Source organism: Tachypleus tridentatus, chromosome 12, assembly GCF_004210375.1.
Source record: "Tachypleus tridentatus isolate NWPU-2018 chromosome 12, ASM421037v1, whole genome shotgun sequence".
Taxonomy (NCBI): domain Eukaryota; kingdom Metazoa; phylum Arthropoda; class Merostomata; order Xiphosura; family Limulidae; genus Tachypleus; species Tachypleus tridentatus.
Genome location: NC_134836.1, coordinates 102029782 through 102051240, shown reverse-complemented (window position 1 = coordinate 102051240; position 21459 = coordinate 102029782). Strand labels below are relative to the sequence as shown.

The following is a 21459-nucleotide window of genomic DNA, read 5'->3' as shown; positions in this document are numbered from 1 at the left end:
AAGGCTAAGACAGCTTCATGTTATTCAGGAGTCAAACTGTAGCGCATTAGCTCTAGAAGTTCAGAGCATGTTATTATAGGATACTTCTAATCTTCTGCAAAGAAGATCTGTTTTCGTAACCAAATGTTGAAAGTTACGATAAGCCTTTTTGAAATCGTCTAAATGCTTAATAAACATATTTAGAAAATATGTAGCATTATAATTGGCCAGGTGTGTTAAGGCATTCGACTCCTAATCTGAGCGGCGCGGGTTCGAATCCCGGTCGCACCAAACATGCCCTTTCAGCTGTGGAAGCGTTATAATGCGCAAATAACCCTCGTGTAGCTTTGCGCGAAAAACAAACAGGTATTGTAATATCGATGCAAGTCGTTGAGCTTGACTACGTTATTTTGCAACTTAACAATTGCTACGAGTTTTAATGAAGAATATTATATTTTTATTAATAAAATAAGAATTACATCCAAATATGAACATTAAATACACATACGTATTGCTATACAATATTGTTAACATAAACAATTGGAGCCAATTAACCCACAAATGAGGACAAAATTATTGCTTTGTTGTTGTTTAGTATTAAGTCTAAAGCTACACAAAGGACTATCTGTGCGTTGCCCACTACGGGTATAGAAACCCGATTTCTAGCATTTTGAGTTCGCACACATGCCGCTGTGCCATTGGGGAGTTCATTGCTATGTACAATACTAAAACAAATCCCTGAATTTCGTGGCTTTTTTCCCTTGACTTTCCAAAAACCCAGGCATCCAAAAATGTCTCAACATGAACATTTATACCAGCGTACTGAAATAAGTTTATATAATTTGAAAAACAAGAGTGAAAGGTTGCGATAATTTGGCGCCGATTGTCCAATGTCGAGTATCGATCGGGCGGACCGAATGTTTAACGTGGTTAATGGTCAACTATAGTCACATTATAAGTGAGACAAAGCCTTAATGACATGGCAGCTGATATCGAGTTGCCTTCCATCTGGTCAATATTACTTGTCATCTAGTCCACATGTAAGTAAGATATTATTTAGATTTGAAAATTTAATTTCTTGTCAATGCCCCAACTATTCCCGATAACTTATTTGTTTCACTGGTCTAGTACATATACTTAGACAACCGTTTGTAGAACTGGATTCAGGGCTGAAAAAGCATAGGACAAGTTTTATCGTATCTCTCAAAAATGAATTTATAAACACATCGGATACTTTTGTTTTGAATTTCGCGCAAAGCTACTCGAGGGCTATCTACGCTAGCCGTCCCTAATTTGGCAGTGTAAGACTAGAGGGAAGGCAGCTAGTCATCACCACCCATCGCCAATTCTTGGGCTACTCTTTTACCAACGAATAGTGGGATTGACCGTACCATTATAACGCCTCTACGGCTGAAAGGGCGAGCATGTTTGGTGCGACCGGGATTCGAACCCGCGACCCTCGCATTACGAGTCGAACGCCTTAAACACTTGGCCATGCCGGGCCCCAAATCAGATACAATTAACAGTTTATTAATTACTACCAGATGTCCGTTGAAGCAATTCCACTGTACGTTTCCTTAAAAAATCGTGTTGAATAAATATAAAATGTATAATCAATCCCAAGCTATCCATTTGAGAATGGTGTATATTCAATATGATTGTTTAGTTTGCTGTTTACAATTGTAATTTGTCATTTCATGTGTCATATCAACAACGAAAAATTGCATTGCGTTTGTTTTTAAGCAAAGGAAACTGACTGCAATGCATGTAAAAAGTCTGGATTTCAATGCGATTAGTACATCCGACACAATAAAGCGCTAAGGTTTGCTAAGTAGTCGCAGGAATTTTTTTTTATAATGGATGCCAGTGTTCCTTGTCGTTTTGCTGAGCGCAAGAAAAGACCGCTACCTAAGTGAGTGCTTTTCGATAGTTGATATTTCTATAAGAATTGTCATATTAGAGATATTCAATTTATCCAACACAATACAATAAAATCATGCATGTATATAATACAACATGGAAAACAACCACAACAACATATACTCAAATTTGTTTCTCTCTTTATTTGTCTTTTATTTTCTTTCATGCATCTATCTTCAAAATATTTCTTTCAATTAATCAACAAAGGAAGTCTCATTTTTTCGTGAAATTTTCTGAGGAGAAAAAAACACTTGTTTTTAATTAGTTTTCTCTCAAACTGGCCTACTTGGGCTACTCTTTTAACAACTAGTACTGAAATTGGCCTTAACATTATAATGTCTGCACGACTGAAAGAGTACACATGCTTAGTGTGATAGAGATTCGAGCCCGCGACCCTCAGATTACGAGTCGAGCGCCTCAACCAACAGGCCAGGTCGAGCCACGTTGTTGTAATTGCGACAAAATTGTGAAAAGGTTTTAGAATGAGAAATCCAGTTTCTATTTCATTTTTTCATAGTGGCGAAACAGAGGAGGATGGCCTTGCATGACCTAGTAGTTAAGGTTCTCGATTGGCAGTCTGAGTATCGCGGGTTTGAATCCCTGTCACACCAAACATGCTCGTCTGTTCAGCCATCAGGGCGTTATAATATGACGGTAAATCTTACTGTTCGTTGGTAAGAGAGTAGCCCAAGAGTTAGTGGTGAATGGTGTTGACTCTCTGCCGTCCCTCAAGTCTATCACTGATAAATTAGAGACGGCTAGCGCCGATAGCTCTCTGGCAGCTTTGCATGAAATTCAAAACACACTAAACCAAACTCGTCGGGGGCCTCATTGATCTTGGTGGTGTCCGATGCAAGTGCACGCAGCTACCCCGCCCATTTAATCAGGCTCTGGTTGTTTGAAAAATAATATTTTAACACAACTGAAAGGGAAAACTTCAACACAAATTTTACTTAGGAAAGCTGCTGACGTTTTCGCCATTATGAAAAGGTGCGAGTTCTTCGTATCTCGAAGACGAATATACATAATATGTAGAAGGCACTGAAAAAATACGAGTATTATCGATTACAAATCGGGATATGCTCTTAATCTGAGAAAAGACTAGGCTTAGAAAATGAAAGCTACCATCAGATACTGTCAAATCAATCAAAATAGAATGCGTTTCAACTATTCAAAATTATATGCAAAAACGGCTCGTTTGAGTTGAGAAAATATTTTACGTAGAAGGTCGAAACGTTGTTCGCTCTTCTACGTAAAATATTCTCAACCCAAACGAGCTGTTTTTGCATATATATTCTCTACAAGTGGGTTTTCTCGACATCACTGATTATTCAAAATTATGACCCCGACTTGCTGATGAGTGAATAATGTGTATTTTCTTATAGCAAAGCAACATTGGGCTATCTACCGTGTCCACCTAGCGGAGTGAATAGGGAAGAAGTCAATGTTAGCAATATTAATAGAGCAATTTAACGTTTTGAATAATAATAATACCTATGTAAAAACTAACATTAGTGTTGACTACTTTTATAAAACAAAGTATTTCTTGTTTCAAACTTGCTATATCTTTTAAAATATAAATTATTTGCTTGTTTTAGGATTTCACGCATAGCTACACATGGATGTGTGCGCTAGTCATCCCTAATTTAGCAGTGTAAGACAAGAAGGAAGGCAGCACCCACCGCCAATTTTTGGGCTACTTTTTTACCACTGAATGGTGGGATTGACGTAATATTACAACGCTGAAATGGCGAGCATGCGTGGTGTGATTTGAACCCACACCCCTCAGATTACGACTCGAGCACCCCTAACCACTTGGCAATGCCGGGTCTGAAACATAAACATAAAATCATGTTGTAAAAGTCGTAACTTTGTGATTGTTTGGCAGTTGGCATTTTGTTTGATTTATTTAATAAGAGAAAAGTTAATACATACACGTCAAATCTTGCTTTTACGTGAAACAATTATTTTTTCTTCTCAAATTTTATTTTTGCTGTTAGCAATGGCCTGGTTAAATATAAAACAATGAAGAAAGTTTTAAAGAACAGATTTGTCAGTTGGACAAAATTTTAGACAAAACAATTGAGTTTAAATTGATTTCATTCTTGGGTTTGGGGAGCATCCATTCTGAAAAAGTTATTTTATTGTAAACAACAATACTTTGAAGTGTTATTTCAAGTTGCAAAGCATAAGTTTTACAAATCACACGATCAAATAAAATATGACTTTTTTTATAGAATGATGTTCGTAACTAAATCATGATTTATCAGGCAAGACGTTTTTTTTTCATGAAAGGAAATGCTAGCAATCGCTCAAACTCCTGGGGATCATATAATGATTGAAAGAAGTCGAATAACACACGAAGAGAATCTCTATCGGGAAGATGTAGCCCAAGTGGAGAAGGACTTGTCGTGAGTTATTCTGGTGTTAATACATAACTAAGTGTTGTTCCCTTATATATATAAATGTTTATAAAATGTATGCATGAAAGAACAGCTTTTGAAGAGTTGTGAATACACATTCCTACTACCATATGTTTCATTTGCTTTTTCGTTATGAATTAAAGATTATACTGTTAACATCTGGACGAACATTACTGCAATAAATAATGTCCACATTAGAAATGCCAAAGCAAAATAAAAAAAATATCCCACACCCACTTTTGGAACTAGAAGTTTATATGCGTTTGTCAAATGGTTGCCTAACTTCTGCAATGTTGTTAAAATTTTTAGGATCATATATGAAAATGAAATTATTATTTTATTTCCGAAAAGTAATATTATTCCAAAAATTTAAAATGTTTGATCCTAGAATATAAACAAGTTGAATTGTGTTGACCTATTTTTCTTAATTTTTATGTAGTACTATTTGAATGTCTTGTAATTATTGGCCACATGTCGAGACATTAACTAGTAGAGAGTTAACTGTCTCAATAAAATATTTCCAAAAGAATAAACCTTAACGAGTAAAACACACGAATAATTATCATTATATAATCACTGTCTTCAATAGAGAATACCGGAAGCTTGTTATCAACCTGAAATGAAAGGCTTTATAAATTAAATACGTTAATTTAAAATCTGTTTTATCGTGAAGAAAGCTTTCAATTGTTTCGGACGATTACAGTTGATAAATTTGTTCACGTCGTCGGTTAGGTTTTAGTTAAGTCATTCTAATTATATAATCAGATTAATGATTAAGGAAATGATAAATAATTAGAGTTGAACATTAAAGACCACAATTAAGCTGTTATTTTTAATCGTGGTTGTGTGTAGAGACTTGGAAAGCCAAGTGGAAGAGCTTCGTGGAAACGTTATTAACAAAAGATGCCGCGTGAACATGAGCTCAGTGGAAAACATGGCAGTTCTTTTGAGTAGAGTTAGTAAAACAGTTGCGGATCTGAAAGGTAAGATGTTTCAATTTGAACTTTCTAACATAATAATCTAATAGCATTAAAACATAAATAGATTAAAGACATTTACTACCACTGGTCCACTGGGGCGACTATACTCCACAATTTATAAGCATTATAATGAAATCGAAGATGTTGAGATTGAAAAGCACTACTATAGTAACAATTAAAACTGGACTTGTCTCTTTAAATGATCAATGATAACAAACCAGATTCTCACAGCTGCCTGTGGGTCAGGTGATGAATTATATCTTAGATGTGAAGTGTTGTTATGCTATTTTTTTTAATTAATCGCAAAGCTACAAAATGGGCTATCTGTGCTATGCTCACCACGGGTATCGAAACCCAGTTTTTAGCGGTATAAGTCCTCAGACATGTCGCTGTGCCACTGGGGGGCAGATGTGAGGTGTGAATCAGGGCTAAATCTATTAGACAATGTATACCTATTGGTGTCGAATAAAGCCCGGCATGGCCAGGTGGGTTAAGGCGTGCGACTCGTAATCTGAGGGTCGCGGGTTTGCATCCCTGTCGCACCAAACATGCTCGCCCTTTCAGCCTTGGTGGCGTTATAATGTGACGGTCAATCCCACTATTCGTTGGTAAAAGAGTAGCCCAAGAGTTGGCGGTGGGTGGCGATGACTAGCTGCCTTCCCTCTAGTCTTACATTGCTAAACTAAGGACGGCTAGCGCAGATAGCTCTCGAGTAGCTTTGTGCGAAATTCAAAAAACAAACAAACAAATATATATATATACCTGTCATTCTGAGATATGTTTGTCATCCTCATGTTATTGACTTATCTTAGACTTATTTTTATGCTACTCTTTATCTCTTTCTTTTTTGCGTTTATTTTTCTCTAAAAAGATGCTTTACAATATCACAATCCCCCCGCTAATACAGCGGTAAGTCTCCGGATTTACAACGCCAAAATCATGGGTTCGATTCCTCTCGGTGGGCTCAGCAGATAGCATTATGTGCTGTAAGAAAATAACGTAAAGATACTACTCCTCCTTCAGTAGTTAAAACAGTTGAAAACTAGAATTGTGTCTTTTTCTTATAGTAAAGCCACATCGGGATATCTGTTGAGTCCACCGAGGGCAAATTAGAATTAATTGCTGATATGAGATTTTTATGCTAGTAGCAGTAGTAATATATGTCTTCAAAATTTAAAGTTTTTCTTTTCTTCTCTATTCACCTCTAAAGGTAGTTTTAAGACTTGACAAACTATTATGGAAAATCCCAAGTATTACAACACTACTCCCGCAAGGAACAGTTATAAAGTTTCAAAGTTTGCCCTATCCAATATTTCGAAAAATTGACTTACTTATATATATGTGTGTGTCTGGTATTAGTCTAACCTTATGTCGATTATATTTGAAGCAGATTTTGAGTATTGCTCAAAATGTCGGGAAAACCTTCAGATTCTCTCAGGCACCTGAGAATAAAACGTTTCGTTCCTTCAGGATACCTTTTCAGCTGGCCAAGAAAAGCTGGATATTTTTTACATTCTGTGTCTACTGACTCAAAGTTTGCAGTAATTTCGGCGGAATATACTTTTAGAAAATAGTAATTCTATACTTATTTAAGTCTTTAGCAGATATAAAGACATTAAAAAGGAAACCAAAACTAACAGTAGTGTTTCAAAAATCAAAAGTAACTGGATACATGAAGACACAGGGACGCGCTGTAATAAAAACGTGTATGTTGATTGGAAATACTATTTGTACGTATTGTTTATACGTTTGGTCAAAGTACTGAAATGCTTTACGTCGACAGTGTTGGTAATAACCTAAGAGCTTGTCACCTTTTTCGTATTATGGATCAACAGTATAGTAACACGCACCAAACCTTCTTTTTATGTCTTTATTACATCTAATTATATAACCTTAGATCTATTGTTTTAAACAAGCTGTTTACCCAGTTTGGTTTTTCCGTCTTATGTAATTAGCACAAACAATGAAATTTAATCTAACAATCAATTGTTTCATACTGAACAGTATTCAAATAACACAAATAAATATATACGTTGCTCTTTTCCTTTGTCTTGATACAAACACGGCCCATGGTTAACGTACCGGACTGTGGGTCTGAGGTTCCTGTTATTCGTGGTCCGTTGATGCCCAAACAAAAACTACATTCCCAACTTTGGGACCGTACGTACGTTATAAGTGTGATAGTTAAATCTCACTGTTGGGTATTTCTAGAATAGCCAGTATGAGGGCTTGTGGTGGATATTGTTGTTATGAATTTAGGTGTAAGGAACACCGCTTGGAGTTGAGAATGTGGCAAGCGATTGGTCAGTCTGTAAAAGATTCCAGTGGACTCTGTCATTAGAAATAATTGGGCCGCTTTTTTAGGTTACCAGTATGAAGACTATAAGACCCTCCATGGTTATGAACCTTTATAATCCGATATAGAGAAAGAGATGCAAGGTCAGAGAGAAATAGTTCAGTTCGGGTTTGAGAAAGGAATATAGAAATTCAACGAGAAAAATCGACCGGGAGATGTGAGAGAGAACGAATAACCCGAGAGAGGTGAAGAAAGAAATGAATGTGCTACTAGAACAAAACCTATTTCTATGTGTTATTAATTACGAGTAGTAAACATTAGTTTGTGATATATATGTAAAAACGGCTGGTATGAGTAGAGAAAACTCTATGTAGAGGAGCGAACAACGTTTCGACCTTTTTCGGTCACCGTCAGGTTCAAGGAAGGTCGAAAAGTTGTTCGCTCCTCTACATAAAGTTTTTTTCTACTCATACCAGCCGTTTTTTACATATATATTTTTCTCTACAAGTGGGATTTCTCATCATCACTGATTATTAGTTTGTGATATTTACATTGGTTAAATTTTTTTCTACCAAACAATCAAAATATCCCTACTTTCATATATTGTTACTGAAAGGGTTTATTAGCCGTCCCTAATTTAGCAGTGTAAGGCTAGAAGGAAGGCAGCTAGTCATCACCACCCATCGCCAACTCTTGGGCTACTCTTTTACCAACGAATAGTGGGGTTGACCGTCACATTATAACGCCACCAAGGCTGAAAGGGCGAGCATGAATATAAAGGAACAACTTTAATTTATAACCCAATATCTAATTGCAACGCCCCCTACAATCTTGTACCCGTTCACACTCTTGTCCCTAAGACATATGTGCTCAGTAACGGTCAGTTGCAAACTCTCTTTGTTAACCTGAAGCTGACCTTAGAAGGTCGAAACATTGTTCTGTATTTTATATTAACTTAAGTTTTAATAACCATACCAGCCGTCTTTAAAACAAAGAACATTAAGTTCATGTCCTTTTTTTCACGTTTCTCATGGCGTTGAATATGTGAACGTGAAACACAGGCATAATAGTCAATATCATGTAGTTGAGAAACACCTCAATGGAACTTAGTTAAAAGAACAATAAGTTGTCTATGTTAGTGTGTAACCATAGAAAAAAAACACACGTGAAATAAGGTCTTATTCAAGAGAATCAAGTGGATGTTTACAACAAGAGTTCACTCGGAGGATCGTCCAAACCTACAATTTACACTGGACGACATTGTAACGTATTGAATTTCAGTATGTCCTTAATGTTCTTCTTTCTCTTGACGCGCTCATTGATTTCTTTTCTCTGAATGTTCTCGTTCCTGTTTTTCTCCAGAACCAAAAGCCTGTCAACTCGTGTTCTTTGGTTAGTTTTGTGAAAGAGTAACCTGAGCGGAATGAATAATTAGACATGTCAAAAGGTAACTAACGTTGTTTATAAATTCACCCAACAAATAGTCAGGGTCTGTGAGCAAACGTTTAAATTCGCAATCCAGGCGTGGCCTATGATTAGTGGGCTCCAAGGCTTCAATATTCGCGTTGTATTGCTGCAAAAATGTACTCCGAATTTTGAGTGACCATGTGTGTGTTATAAGAGTTTATGTCAAATTCCACTTTCAGGTCAGCCAAAAGTAACCAAAGAGTTGGGTTTATTGCTATTGACTAGATGTTTTCTCTCTAGTTCATCAGTTTAGATTAATAAGGAGCGGCCATGCGCAAATAGTCCTTTATTTAGATTTACGCGAAAATTCTGTAGCAAATTAGTTTAATAATATGTTAACTTGTTTTCTTAAGTGAAACGTGATAGAGCATAAGTGTAACAGGGTGCAACCATTTGTTTAATGTTTGAAAAATTGAGTATTTGTAAATTATAATTCGCTGGACCGTTTAATAAACACAGGTTTTTACGAGTTGACGTCACGAGCAGCTTTATCGTCACGTCTTCTTTTATGCCCTGAAATCTGATAGATTCCAAACACAATCGAAGAAGCAATTTTTTTGAGAATGTAATTTGTTCGGTTACCTTATCTATTCTTTGCCAGTCCTTCATATGGCTGTGAATTTCAAATTTTGAGAAGTGTTTTGTTGTTGATTTTTTTTCAAACAGGAAGCGGATCGTTATTTGCTACTTAACCCTGACGCTTAGGAAGAAAATGCTTGTTCATTTTGTGAAAAACTGTATATGTTTTGTTTTTGAATTCCGCGCAAAGCTGCACGAGGGCTATCTACTCTAGTCGTCCCTAATTTAGCAGTGTAAGAGTAGAGGCAAGGCACCTAGTCATCACCACCCACCGCCAATTATTGGGCCACTCTTTTACCAACGAATAGTGGGATTGACCGTAACATTATAAAGTCCCCACGGCTGAAAGGGCGAGCATGTTTGTTGCGACCGGGATTCGAACCCGCGAGTCTCAGATTAGCAGTCGCACGCCTTAACCCAACTGGCCATGCCAGACCGGAAATAAAACAAGAACAACATATTGGTTTCAGTGTACAAATACAGTCTTATCAATCTGAATTAATGCGGTTTACATATGTTAATGTATTTTCGAACAGTGCATGTTTAATTTATTCACTCGATATAATTTTCGATTAGTACATTTCGTGGTAGTAAAACGTATTAGAGCAGTTTTTAGTGTAGATTGTTTATTTATTATAATTACTTCATCCCTTACAGTTCCCATACAGTTAACTTTGTTTCATATCGTAACACATTTTCTGGCATTACTGTTTATTTCTCATAATAAGGCGAGAATTTTTCAGTAATTTTATGATTTGAAATGCATAAAAATCAGTTATTTTCTGATCTATCTTAACATTTGATCAATAAATTTGTATTTTAGCCTGACGCACGTATTTTTCCACGATCGATTTAATCATGCACTAAAAGGTGATGATGGAATTCAGACAGGATCACAGTGCTGCACTCTAGAGGACTTTCAAACACCTAAATATAAGCTTGTAGCACAAGAGAAAACAGGAGCAGTTAGTTTGTTTATAGTTTTGTAAAGTTGCAAACCATTTCTTAGGTGCATTACATAAATATCAATTATTAGGCTCTTTTATAAGTATTTATCTTACTTCAGCCTTTACTTTATGTGTAAACTTATTCAATAGTGAATGGAGACATCACAGACTTTTACACTGATGTCTTCTGGCGATAGCTTTGCATCATATGCCCACTAAAAACGTTCCATGCTTATGGATTTATATTTTTTATTATTTTAAATGGCATATGGCCTGAATTTTTTATTAGGTTGAGTGGTATCTCATAGTGTACTTAGATCTCTCTACGCAAGATGATTGTATTCATATATTAGACACAGCTAGCAGTTCCCCGCATGTTTTGATATTGAGGTACACTGATATACACTAGAATGAAATCAAGTATCTGTAAGAAGTTGGTGCAGGGTATCAAAATGAATTCATAGGTCGCTTCGTTTTTTATTGTATGACTGCAACTGGCTGTTGGAGCGAAGAGAACACTCAGAATACGTCAGTTCAGGACGTGAACCAAAACAGTGACGAAACCTGTTTAAATATGATCTCAAATCCTAATTTTAACACTGGTTTTCTTAATTACCTGAAGTTTTCATGATTGTTATTACATTTTATCACAAAAAGTGTTGTGCACATGTTGTAGTTTATTAGATCTTATTACAGTTAGCCTACAAAATGGTCAAACAAACTTTTCTGTAATAATCGAACGTAAAAATGAAACTCAAAATAACACAAACCAGTTTCACAAGTTAATATTTAGTCGACATTTCTTTGGATTTCAATACTGCTTCACCCCTGCATGGCCAGGTGGTTAAGGCACTCGACTTGTAATCCGAGGGTCACGGGTTTGAATCCCCATCACACCAAACATATTCGCACTTTCAGCCGTGGTGGCGTTGTAATGTGACGGTGAATACCACTATTCGTTGGTAAAAGAGTAGCCCAAGAGTTGGCGGTGGGTGGTGATGACTAGCTGCCTTCCCTCTAGTCTTTCACTGCTAAACTAGGGACGACTAGCGCACATAATCCTCGTGTAGCTTTGCGCGAAATTAAAAAAACAAAACAGTACTGCTATACATCTACTTGGCATTCTTTCAGTGAGTTTGTCCAGATATTCCTGAATGATTGACTTCCATCCTTCTTTGAGTACTTGAAACAGTTCATCTTCCTTGTATGGCTTGCGATCTATCGTTAATCAGTATGACTCAGTCCATAAATCTTCAGTCGGATTGATATCAAGTGATTGGCCTGTCCATTCCATAACATCAGTTCTCTTATTTCTAAAATATCTTTTAGAGACTCCACAGTTACAGAAAAACTTGTTTGATCATTATGTAGACTAATTAGAATACGAAGATATAATAAACTATATTTGGTGTCCAACACTTTTTATGATAAAATGTAACTAAAAGCATAAAATGTTTAGATTTAGAAGAAATATAGTGTTAAACTTAGGATTTGAGGTTATATTTGTAGAGTTCTCGTCGAGTGCATTCTAAAAACATGTAGTTTTACATATTTTTCTGTTATCAGATAAAAGATATAACAAATTAACCTTTTCAAGGGTTTAGTTTGGTTTGTTTTGAACTTCGCGCAAACCTATACGAAGGCTATCTGTGTTAGTCATCCCTAATTTAGGAGTGTAAGACCAGAGGGAATGCAGCTAGTCATCACCACCCACCGCCAACTTTTGGGCGATTCTTTTACCAACGAATAGTGGGATTGACCGTCACATTATAACACTTACGGGTGAAAGGGCGAGTGTGTTTGGTGTGACGGGGATTCAAACCCGCGACCCTCGTATTACGAATCGAGTGCCTTAACCACCTGACCATGCCAAGCCACATTTTTAGGGGAGGCACTTTTTTATCCACCCTCTGTAGTTTTAGACTTTTCACTTCTGGTGGAATGCATGTAGTATTGAACAATTTTATGTTTTTGTGTATGACAACATTCAGTGTAGAGAAATGACCAAACAGACTGAGTGAAGCCATAAATTTATTACTTAAAATGCATAGGGGACCCCAGCAGTAATTAGTGGGGTTAATGTAGTTTTAAACGTATCTTGTTTAAATTTGTTTTTCTGAGTCATATGTTGTTACAGACCATGTAAAAGCAAAATTATGGAACTACGAGCAATTTATTGTGTAAATTGTTTAGAAAAACACGTTTGTAATACTCATAAGTGATTATAATGTTAAATACAATTTAGTCACGAAAAAGAAATTTCGTACAAGCTTTAAACAAAAACCTAAATAGGCTTAAGAAAGTAAATGCAAACCTGAATAGGCCTAAGAACGTAAATGCTCGCACATTTTATTACAGAATTAGACGAAACAAAATATTTGAAAACGTCGTTAAGTGACAAACTTTATTCAAAAAAGTTGAACTAACGATCATACAAAGACTTAACGTAAAGAACTTAGACGAGGAGAGATGAATCGTGCTGTCTTCTGATGGCTTATTAATGATTGTTAATCATAAAACTTCAAAAACACATTTACTATTGCAGATGTTGCCTGCTGCCTTTTTATTTTAATATCTATTACCTCGAGGTACCTTGAAAGTTATGTTCAGATAGTATAAGATATGAGAGGAAGCGATATATCAATATTTAAATACTTTATAGTCTATGACGTATTTATCAAAAGTAAGTTGATATCGAGTTGGAAAATACAATAAATTATATTTTGTCAGATATTAATGCTGCTCCACAAATACTGTCATAAAGAGACAGTTAGTTATAAGTGTTACATAGAAATGTGGAAGCGAAACATTCAAGAAAAACTGCTACAGCCAGTTAGGTACGGTCCGGGTCTGGGCAGGGCCAGGTGGTTAAGGCACTCGACTCCTAATCCGAGGGTCACGGGTTGGAATGCCGGTCGCACCAAACGTGCTCGCCCTTTCAGCCGTGTGGGCGTTATAATATAACAGTTAATCCCACTATTCGTTGATAAAAGTGTAGCCCAAGAGTTGGCGGTGATGACTATCTGCCTTCACTCTTGTCTTACACTACTAAATTAGGGACGCCTTGCGCAAACAGCCCTTGTGTAGCTTTGCGCGAAATTCAAACGAAGCAAATGTCTTGAATGTTCCGATTCACAGCCCGTTACGCTAACCACTAGATCAGAGGTTGAAAAAGTAAATACATGCCTACAAATGGCATATGAATTTATATAGGGAGAAAAAAAAGCACATAATATACATATTTTACTTTCATTATCTCAGTGAAATGTTTCGTATTTTTATTTTAACTCATGTTTGACAGTTTTGTATTTTCTTCTCCAGATCGTTTTCCAGGACTTCAGGAAAGGATAAAGGCGATCATGAGTTCAGAGATGGAAATTGTAATGAATGAAGAAAAGTGAGTTCTGTTTTTTTTTCTAAGTGTAATCTACTGAATGTCAAATCAGGACAAATTGCGTGTTTCTTAGATCTTCAATATATACATTTTAAACTGAAATGTTCCCACTGAAACTAGGCCACGTGATATACGAGATGAGAACTGTATGAACTCAGTTGTTTTTTTCGTGAAAAGCGCAGAATAAAGATATTATTGTGAAGATACGTTTAAATTTGTAACAGGTGCGTAAGAGATAACAGGAAGTGTTTATTTAAACCAGTTTTTTTCATTCTGATTTCTGATGCACCATATCAAAAAAGAAATGCATCAATAGGAGGCATATTTAGAAAACTGAAAGTTTATTTCTTTCGGATTTTCCTTTAAGACTACTCAAAAACGTCATCGATGTTAGCCTTTTGTAATTTTGAAATGATAGACTAAAAGGAAGTCGGCTAGTCAACGACTAGCAACACTCGTTGTAAACCTTAGGGTTATTCTTATCTGACCGAATTCTGAGATTACACCTTCGTAGCTCCAAAGTAAGAAGTATGAACCATGAATATTTGGATTCACACTATGGCACGTTAACCATTAGCTCATTTCCGGACCCGAAGTGAAAATACTACCATTAGAATGAGTAAATAAACAAAGACAAGCCCAATACGTTTCAAATATTAAAAAAAACACGCCTTTTTGTTTCTGTTGTGGCCGACTGTACTCCAGACATAAGCTACAGAGAATAAATAACCGTGTTTGTACGGTTTGTCATGTCTTAGTTGTTTGGGCAACTGGACTGAAGATGAAGAGGTCAATATAAAATAAAAGGCACATATAGTTCTGGTTTGACCGATGTTATTCTCAGCAAACTAGAAGAAACGGCATTGACCCACGAATCCATATGAGGCGATAGATATGACACTGTATATGTGAGTGTGTTTTTCTTATAACAAAGCCACATTGAGCTATCTGTTGAGCCCACCGAGGGGAATCGAACCCCTGATTTTAGCACATCCCGCTAGTACAGCGGTATGTCTACGAATTTACAACGCTAAAATCAGGGGTTCGATTCCCCTCGGTGGGCTCGGCAGATAGCCCAGTGTAGCTTTGCTATAAGAAAACACACACTAGCTGCGGGCCGATATGACAGTAGAGTCAACATAAAAAAGAAAGCCAGTGGTCGTCCAAACAGAATTAAGTCCTTCAACCCAAGCTCTTTGGTCGTATCGTGTATTACATAAACAGATTCCGAATTTGTTTTTAATGATACAGATTGTGTTTAATCGAGGCAATATAACTTGCTCGCTTGACTTAAACCATCTTATACGTTATCTCATCCATTACTTTTTTGTTTGTTGTCCATGATGAATTCGCTGACAGAATAACATGTATTAATGTGTACCCCTCCAGTGTCTCAGCGGTATGTGTGTAGACTTATAACATTAAAAGCAGATTTTTGATACTTGTTGTTGGCATAACACAGATTTAGAATCTTAGTGCTTGATTACAAACAACAAACAAATAATAACATCTTTGAAGATACTTCCCACGCAGAATGCCACAGTCGCCCCCTTTGTCTGTTCTGTGAAGTATTGCTGTAATTCGTTTTATAATTAACTGTGAAGCCAAAGTGGTATGTAACTGAAAAGTAGGATTGTGAAACCATAAAGTTGTGTGCAACTGAAAAGTAGGATTGTGAAGCCACAGAGTGGTATGCAACTGAAAAGTAGGATTGTGAAGCCACAGAGTGGTATGCAACTGAAAAGTAGGATTGTGAAGCCACAGAGTGGTATGCAACTGAAAAGTAGGATTGTGAAGCCACAAAGTGGTATGCAACTGAAAAGTAGGATTGTGAAACGATAAAGTTGTGTGCAGCTGAAAAGTAGGATTGTGAAGCCACAGAGTGGTATGCAACTGAAAAGTAGGATTGTGAAACCATAAAGTTGTGTGCAACTGAAAAGTGGGATTGTGAAGCCACAGAGTTGTATGCAACTGAGAGGTAGGATTGTGAAGCCACAGAGTGGTATGCAACTAAAAAGTAGGATTGTGAAGCCACAGAGTGGTATGCAACTGAAAAGTAGGATTGTGAAGCCACAGAGTGGTATGCAACTGAATAGTAGGATTGTGAAGCCACAGAGTGGTATGCAACTGAAAAGTAGGATTGTGAAACCATAAAGTTGTGTGCAACTGAAAAGTGGGATTGTGCAGCCATAGAGTTGTATGCAACTGAGAGGTAGGATTGTGAAGCCACAGAGTGGTATGCAACTGAAAAGTAGGATTGTGAAGCCACAGAGTGGTATGCAACTGAAAAGTAGGATTGTGAAGCCATAGAGTGGAATGCAACTGAAAAATATATTCCAGCTGAAAGAGGTCTCTGAAGTTTTGGTCTCCTTTGTAAAATACAACGCCCTCCAGCAGCCAGTGAAATAATAGTCAAAGTATAAAATTGAAGAAGAAAAACGAAATTTCCATAATTCTCAACAAAACTCAACTAATGTATTACACTATCAAACTGTAATATTTCCTGCAGTTTTATTAAATAAATATATATAAATATGAGATTAAACATTTCTCTATAGCAGCAAAATAGGTGACTAGGCCTGTACTGAAAAACACTGAGCTAATAGATTGGGTGTGACCTTTGTAAAATATTTAAGTCAACCACTGTTTAAGAGCATCTAAACTTTGTCTGTGCCAACAACATATTTTACAATTAACGTATAATAGATTTAAACGTATTAAAAGGGTTGTTGACAGAGAAACAGCTGCGAAATTACCAGAAATCAGTAAAGTATAAGATTTTTACAATAACCTTATATCGTTAACATTAAAACATATTTTTATGAAGTATGTTTTGGTAAATTAAAATAGATATGCTACTTAGAAGTAAAATTCTTCAACTGAATGACCAACGTAACTCCCACTTTTCGTTGACAAAAGTTAACAATGAGCGGTGTTGACGAGCTCACCACTAGTCAGTTAGGTGTTCAAGTCATTTAAATACGAGAAGAAATAGGTAAAGAACATCAATCTATAAGTTCACGCATCAGATAATTCTTGACAATAATTTTTTTATTTGTCAAAAAACAGACACATATCATCCAAACACTCAACAAGTTGTGTATAGATAGAACCTCTACTTAGCCAATGAACATTGTTGTACATACGTAATCCTGTGTACACTGTATTCACCTTTCTCAGTACATTTTGAAATTGTCTTTTTTTCAAAGCATTTGAAGAAATAAAATCAACTACCTTGGTTACAACTTTCATCACTTTTCTTAAGCTCCTTTAAGCCAGCTTTTACACCCAAAGACTCCTCGTGTATAATACAATGAAAGCCTACCAGTGGATGTCCAACATATTCACAAAATCTGCTTCTTTACCAATCATGCTGTGTGCACCATCAGTTGTCATGGAAACTATTTTTGACAGGTCAACCTGTTAATTGTATAATTTCTTCACAACTGCCTTACATACTTCAACCCCGTGGTATGTTCAGTTGACGTAATCATGTTTACCAGTTCTTTGCAGATTTCATTACCTCTATAAAATCAAGCAATAATGGTTGACTATCTGATGAGTTAACATCAGTGTTCCCATCAAGACAAATGAAAAGGAATTCACATTAACCAATATATTTTGTTTGCTGTTCTGCTATTTTGTTTCCATCTTTAATATTCTATCTTTTACCATGTTTTCTATTCACTGGCAATTCCTTAAGGTGCTAAATAACTTTTCTTTTTCAGGAAAACCGTCAAAAATGAAACGAGCAGATTTTTGGTTTGGTTTATTTTGAATTTCGCGCAAAGCTACTCAAGGGCTACTTGTGCTAGTCGTCCCTAATTTAGCAGTGTAAGACTAGAGGGAAGGCAGCTAGTCATCATCACCCACCGCCAACTTTTGGGCTACTGTTTTACCAATGAATAGTGGGTTTGATCACACGTTATAACGCCCCCAAACCTGAAAGGGCGAGCTTGTTTGGTGTGATGGAGATTCAAACACGCGACCCTCGGATTACGAGTCGAATGCCTTAACCACCTGGCCAAGCTCGAGCCCAAGCACATTCTAGCCATAATTCTTTAATGTACTCCCCATCACTAAGTGGTTTTCCATGTTGAGCAATAGTCTTTGAAATCTAAAACTAGCAGCAAGTAAGTTGGAACTACTTGAAACAAATTTCATCAGAACATTTGACGGCATGTTGTTGTTGCTGACTTCAAGAACACATTTTGTTTTTGCTCTCTCTTATCACGAAGCCATTCATGAACAGTTTCATAATCCCATCTTCACAAGGGAAGTCCTGCACACCACTGTTTTAGAACATAAGATGCACAATGTTTTATCACCGTTTTTGATCATGACAAATTTTTCAGTCCATGATTTTTTAAAATCTCTGATGCCGCTTTCTTCCAATTGAACGTGTGTCTTTTTCTCTTTTATGACTCTTATACGTCTTGGTTTTGAACCATCATTTTTTTTTCGGTTTTCACGATGAATTCGTTAATGATATAACACCTGAGTTATTGGTAAACTGTTATACTGTTCTTCGCGAAAACATTTCTTTTGCAGTTAAGTAAAAATTATATTATGTTGGTAGTTTAACGTCCGTCTAGGTATTTTTCACGCAGAGTAGGTTGCTTGCGTTTAGAGATTTATGAGAAATAGATATATGGATATAGAAAGTGGTCAAAATACACTCTTTATTAAAATAATACTAATTTTGTTTTTTTTAAGCGCAAAACTGCATAAAATGCTTTATACATTGTGCCTATTTCGAGTGTCCAATTACAATTTTTATTGAATAAGTACTTAAACTTACGACCAGTAAGACTGGTCTTTATTGGCTACTTTAATTTCACGTTTTTTTTTCTGTTCTGAAGTTTTTCACCCAAGTAACTGTCGCCTTCTTCACAGCTATGTATTATATTTGTCTTCATCAGTAATAGCTCATTTTTAAAACTGATTTTATTTTCAATTCCGCGCAAAGCTACACAAAAGCTATCTGTGCTAACCTTCCCTAATTTGGTACTGTAAGAGTACAGGGAAGGCGCCTAGTCATCACCACCCACCGCCAACTCTTGGGCTACTCTTTTACCAACGAATAGTGGGATGGCCGTAACATATAACGCCCCAACAGCTGAAAGGGCGAGCATGTTTGGTGCGACCGGGATTTGAACCCGCAACCCTCAGATTCGAGTCATGTGCCTCAACCACCTGGCATAAAGAGCTCATTTCCAAGGAAACTCCAAATGTCATTGTTCCAAAGGCCAGAAGCCAAATAAGTTTATTTTAATATCGTGTTTTGCCTAAGTTTTGCATGTCACAGAGATAAGAAGGTTTCAGATTAATGAAGTAGCAATGCAAAAAGTGCACGAGTATGTCTAATGTAAAAACAAAATTACATGTAACCCATCCATTCTTAAACTAATATTGAACTTCTTGCTTAACATTTATTCCAAACGTACGAACAAGTATCAGCAACAAATATGACATATATAATTAGCTTTTATGGGTATGAAGTTAATCTCCACAACAGTTAGTATAAATAATTTAAAATATCAAACCGAATCAGAAAATGGATTAAAATATAAGTTAAATTTACGTGCGAAGTAAGATGTTGTTCGTTGTTATGTACGAAGTAATATGTTGTTCGTTGTTATGTACGAAGTAAGATGTTCGTTGTTATATACGAAGTAAGATGTTCGTTGTTATATACGAAGTAAGATATTCATTGTTACGTACGAAGTAATATGCTGTTCGTTATGTACAAAGTAAGATGTTGTTATTATGTACGAAGTAAGATGTTTGTTTTTATGTAAGATGTGTGTTATTACGTACGAAGTAAGATGTTGTGTTGTTATGTACGAAGTAAGATGTTCGTTTCTTCATACAGATAATTAATTAACGTGATAAATCATTCTTTCTGTAGTTACTATTGTCTTTTGTCTTATATATTGTTTTAATTTATTAGCGTATATTTTACATCTATAATTTGGATATATATATATATATAAACACACACACACAATCGTAGTTACTATGTCATGAAGGTCATTCGTGACTAAAAAAATGTGGATGTTGTGTTCTGAGTAATAACCAATCTCAGAAACACGTGATCAAATGACTTTTTTCAGACAATTAACAATGCTATTTAATAATTGTTACTGCAGAAAAAATTAGAAACCTGTTTCTCTGTGTTGTTTAATTAGTGTAACCAATTAGTAGAAATTCACTCATTTTTACTTGTTATCATTAAACGAAGACACTATGTTGTTTTCTACGTAGAAAAATTAACTTCTACATCCCACTAAGCATGTTATTCTAAGCTTAATATCACAAACATGTTGTTAATAAATGTTAACAGAAATAGTAATCTGTGTATTCTACAATAATGACACTCTCTATACGTATACCAATTTTCGAAATTATCTAGTAAATTTTCAAAGTCTTGTAAGTTCATTGTGCTCTGTTAAATTAGGACGTGTCTTTTCTTCTACGTAATGGAATCCACGTTTTCATGAAAAGTTACAGATAGTGTTTTGGCCTGTAGGTAGCTTGGAATGCGTCGAATCAGCAATTTGTTGGGCTGTCGATGATTGTTCTGGTTTTATGTCGCTTCCACGTCCTTTGAGTATTTTGTGAAATACCTTTTAATAGTTCAGCTTTTACGACTGTAGAAAATGTACAATTAGAGTCAAGGGTTTAAAACGAAATAAACCTCACCGTTGGAAATCCTTAACTACCTTCAGTCTTTAAAGAAGATTCGTCGACTCCCGACGAGCAAGCTTTAATCCATACGAAGGCAGATGTTTTCGACATCCATTTCAATAACTACGTGCTCTGTTATACAACCACTCTATTTACGGAAGTTGTACTCGTTTTGTGTAACGTTTTTCGTGACTTTTTTTTCATTACAGGTTTATTACTGACGAACCAGATAGACTAGAAAGGGCACTTAGACGCTGTAAAAAAGTAACCGGTACTTTAGTGACGCTCAAACGGTGAGAAAATTTTAATATCGCTAGATATGAAATACACTAAAAATAAAATCTGAGACGTAAATATGTTTACACTTTTCTTTATCATTCAAAACGTTCTAGTGATTAATTCTAGTATGTGTGATAACCTCGTTACAGAATTTATATTTCCCCAGTTATATTCTACGATCGTTGTAATATATAATCGAATAATGAAATGTTATCTATTTTATGCGTAATATAAAGTATCACAAAATATTTCGATTTTCTCTTCAAAGTTATCTAATGAGAAGGAAGGCCTTAAGAGTTGATTGATTCTCTTGCTTTCGAATACTCTTATTATTATTTTTTTCTCACCAGGGTCAGCAGAATAAGCGTCGATAAGTATTGCAGACATAATGCTTTGTTAAGAATATTCAAAGCATACTTGGTATCGGATTATCGTCTGTCATCCAATCCCATGCAGTATGGTAAAAAAACACAAAAGGTACCTTCATGTATCCACCAATGAAACG

The 21459-nt window shown here is 36.0% G+C and overlaps 1 protein-coding gene across 10 annotated transcripts in view; it reads left to right on the top strand.

Moving 5' to 3' along the window:
• Positions 1-21459, top strand: part of LOC143234172 (coiled-coil domain-containing protein AGAP005037-like) — a 417090-nt gene that overhangs the window by 359450 nt on the left and 36181 nt on the right. For all 10 annotated transcript variants that reach the window (XR_013018535.1, XM_076471312.1, XM_076471309.1 and 7 more), the window contains 4 exons: positions 4195-4310; positions 5175-5305; positions 13913-13988; positions 20885-20968. Coding sequence is in view for 9 of the 10 variants with exons in the window: in XM_076471312.1 (XP_076327427.1) it covers positions 4195-4310; positions 5175-5305; positions 13913-13988; positions 20885-20968 (407 nt within the window). In the remaining variant the exon portion in view is untranslated. The remainder of the gene's footprint in view (positions 1-4194; positions 4311-5174; positions 5306-13912; positions 13989-20884; positions 20969-21459) is intronic.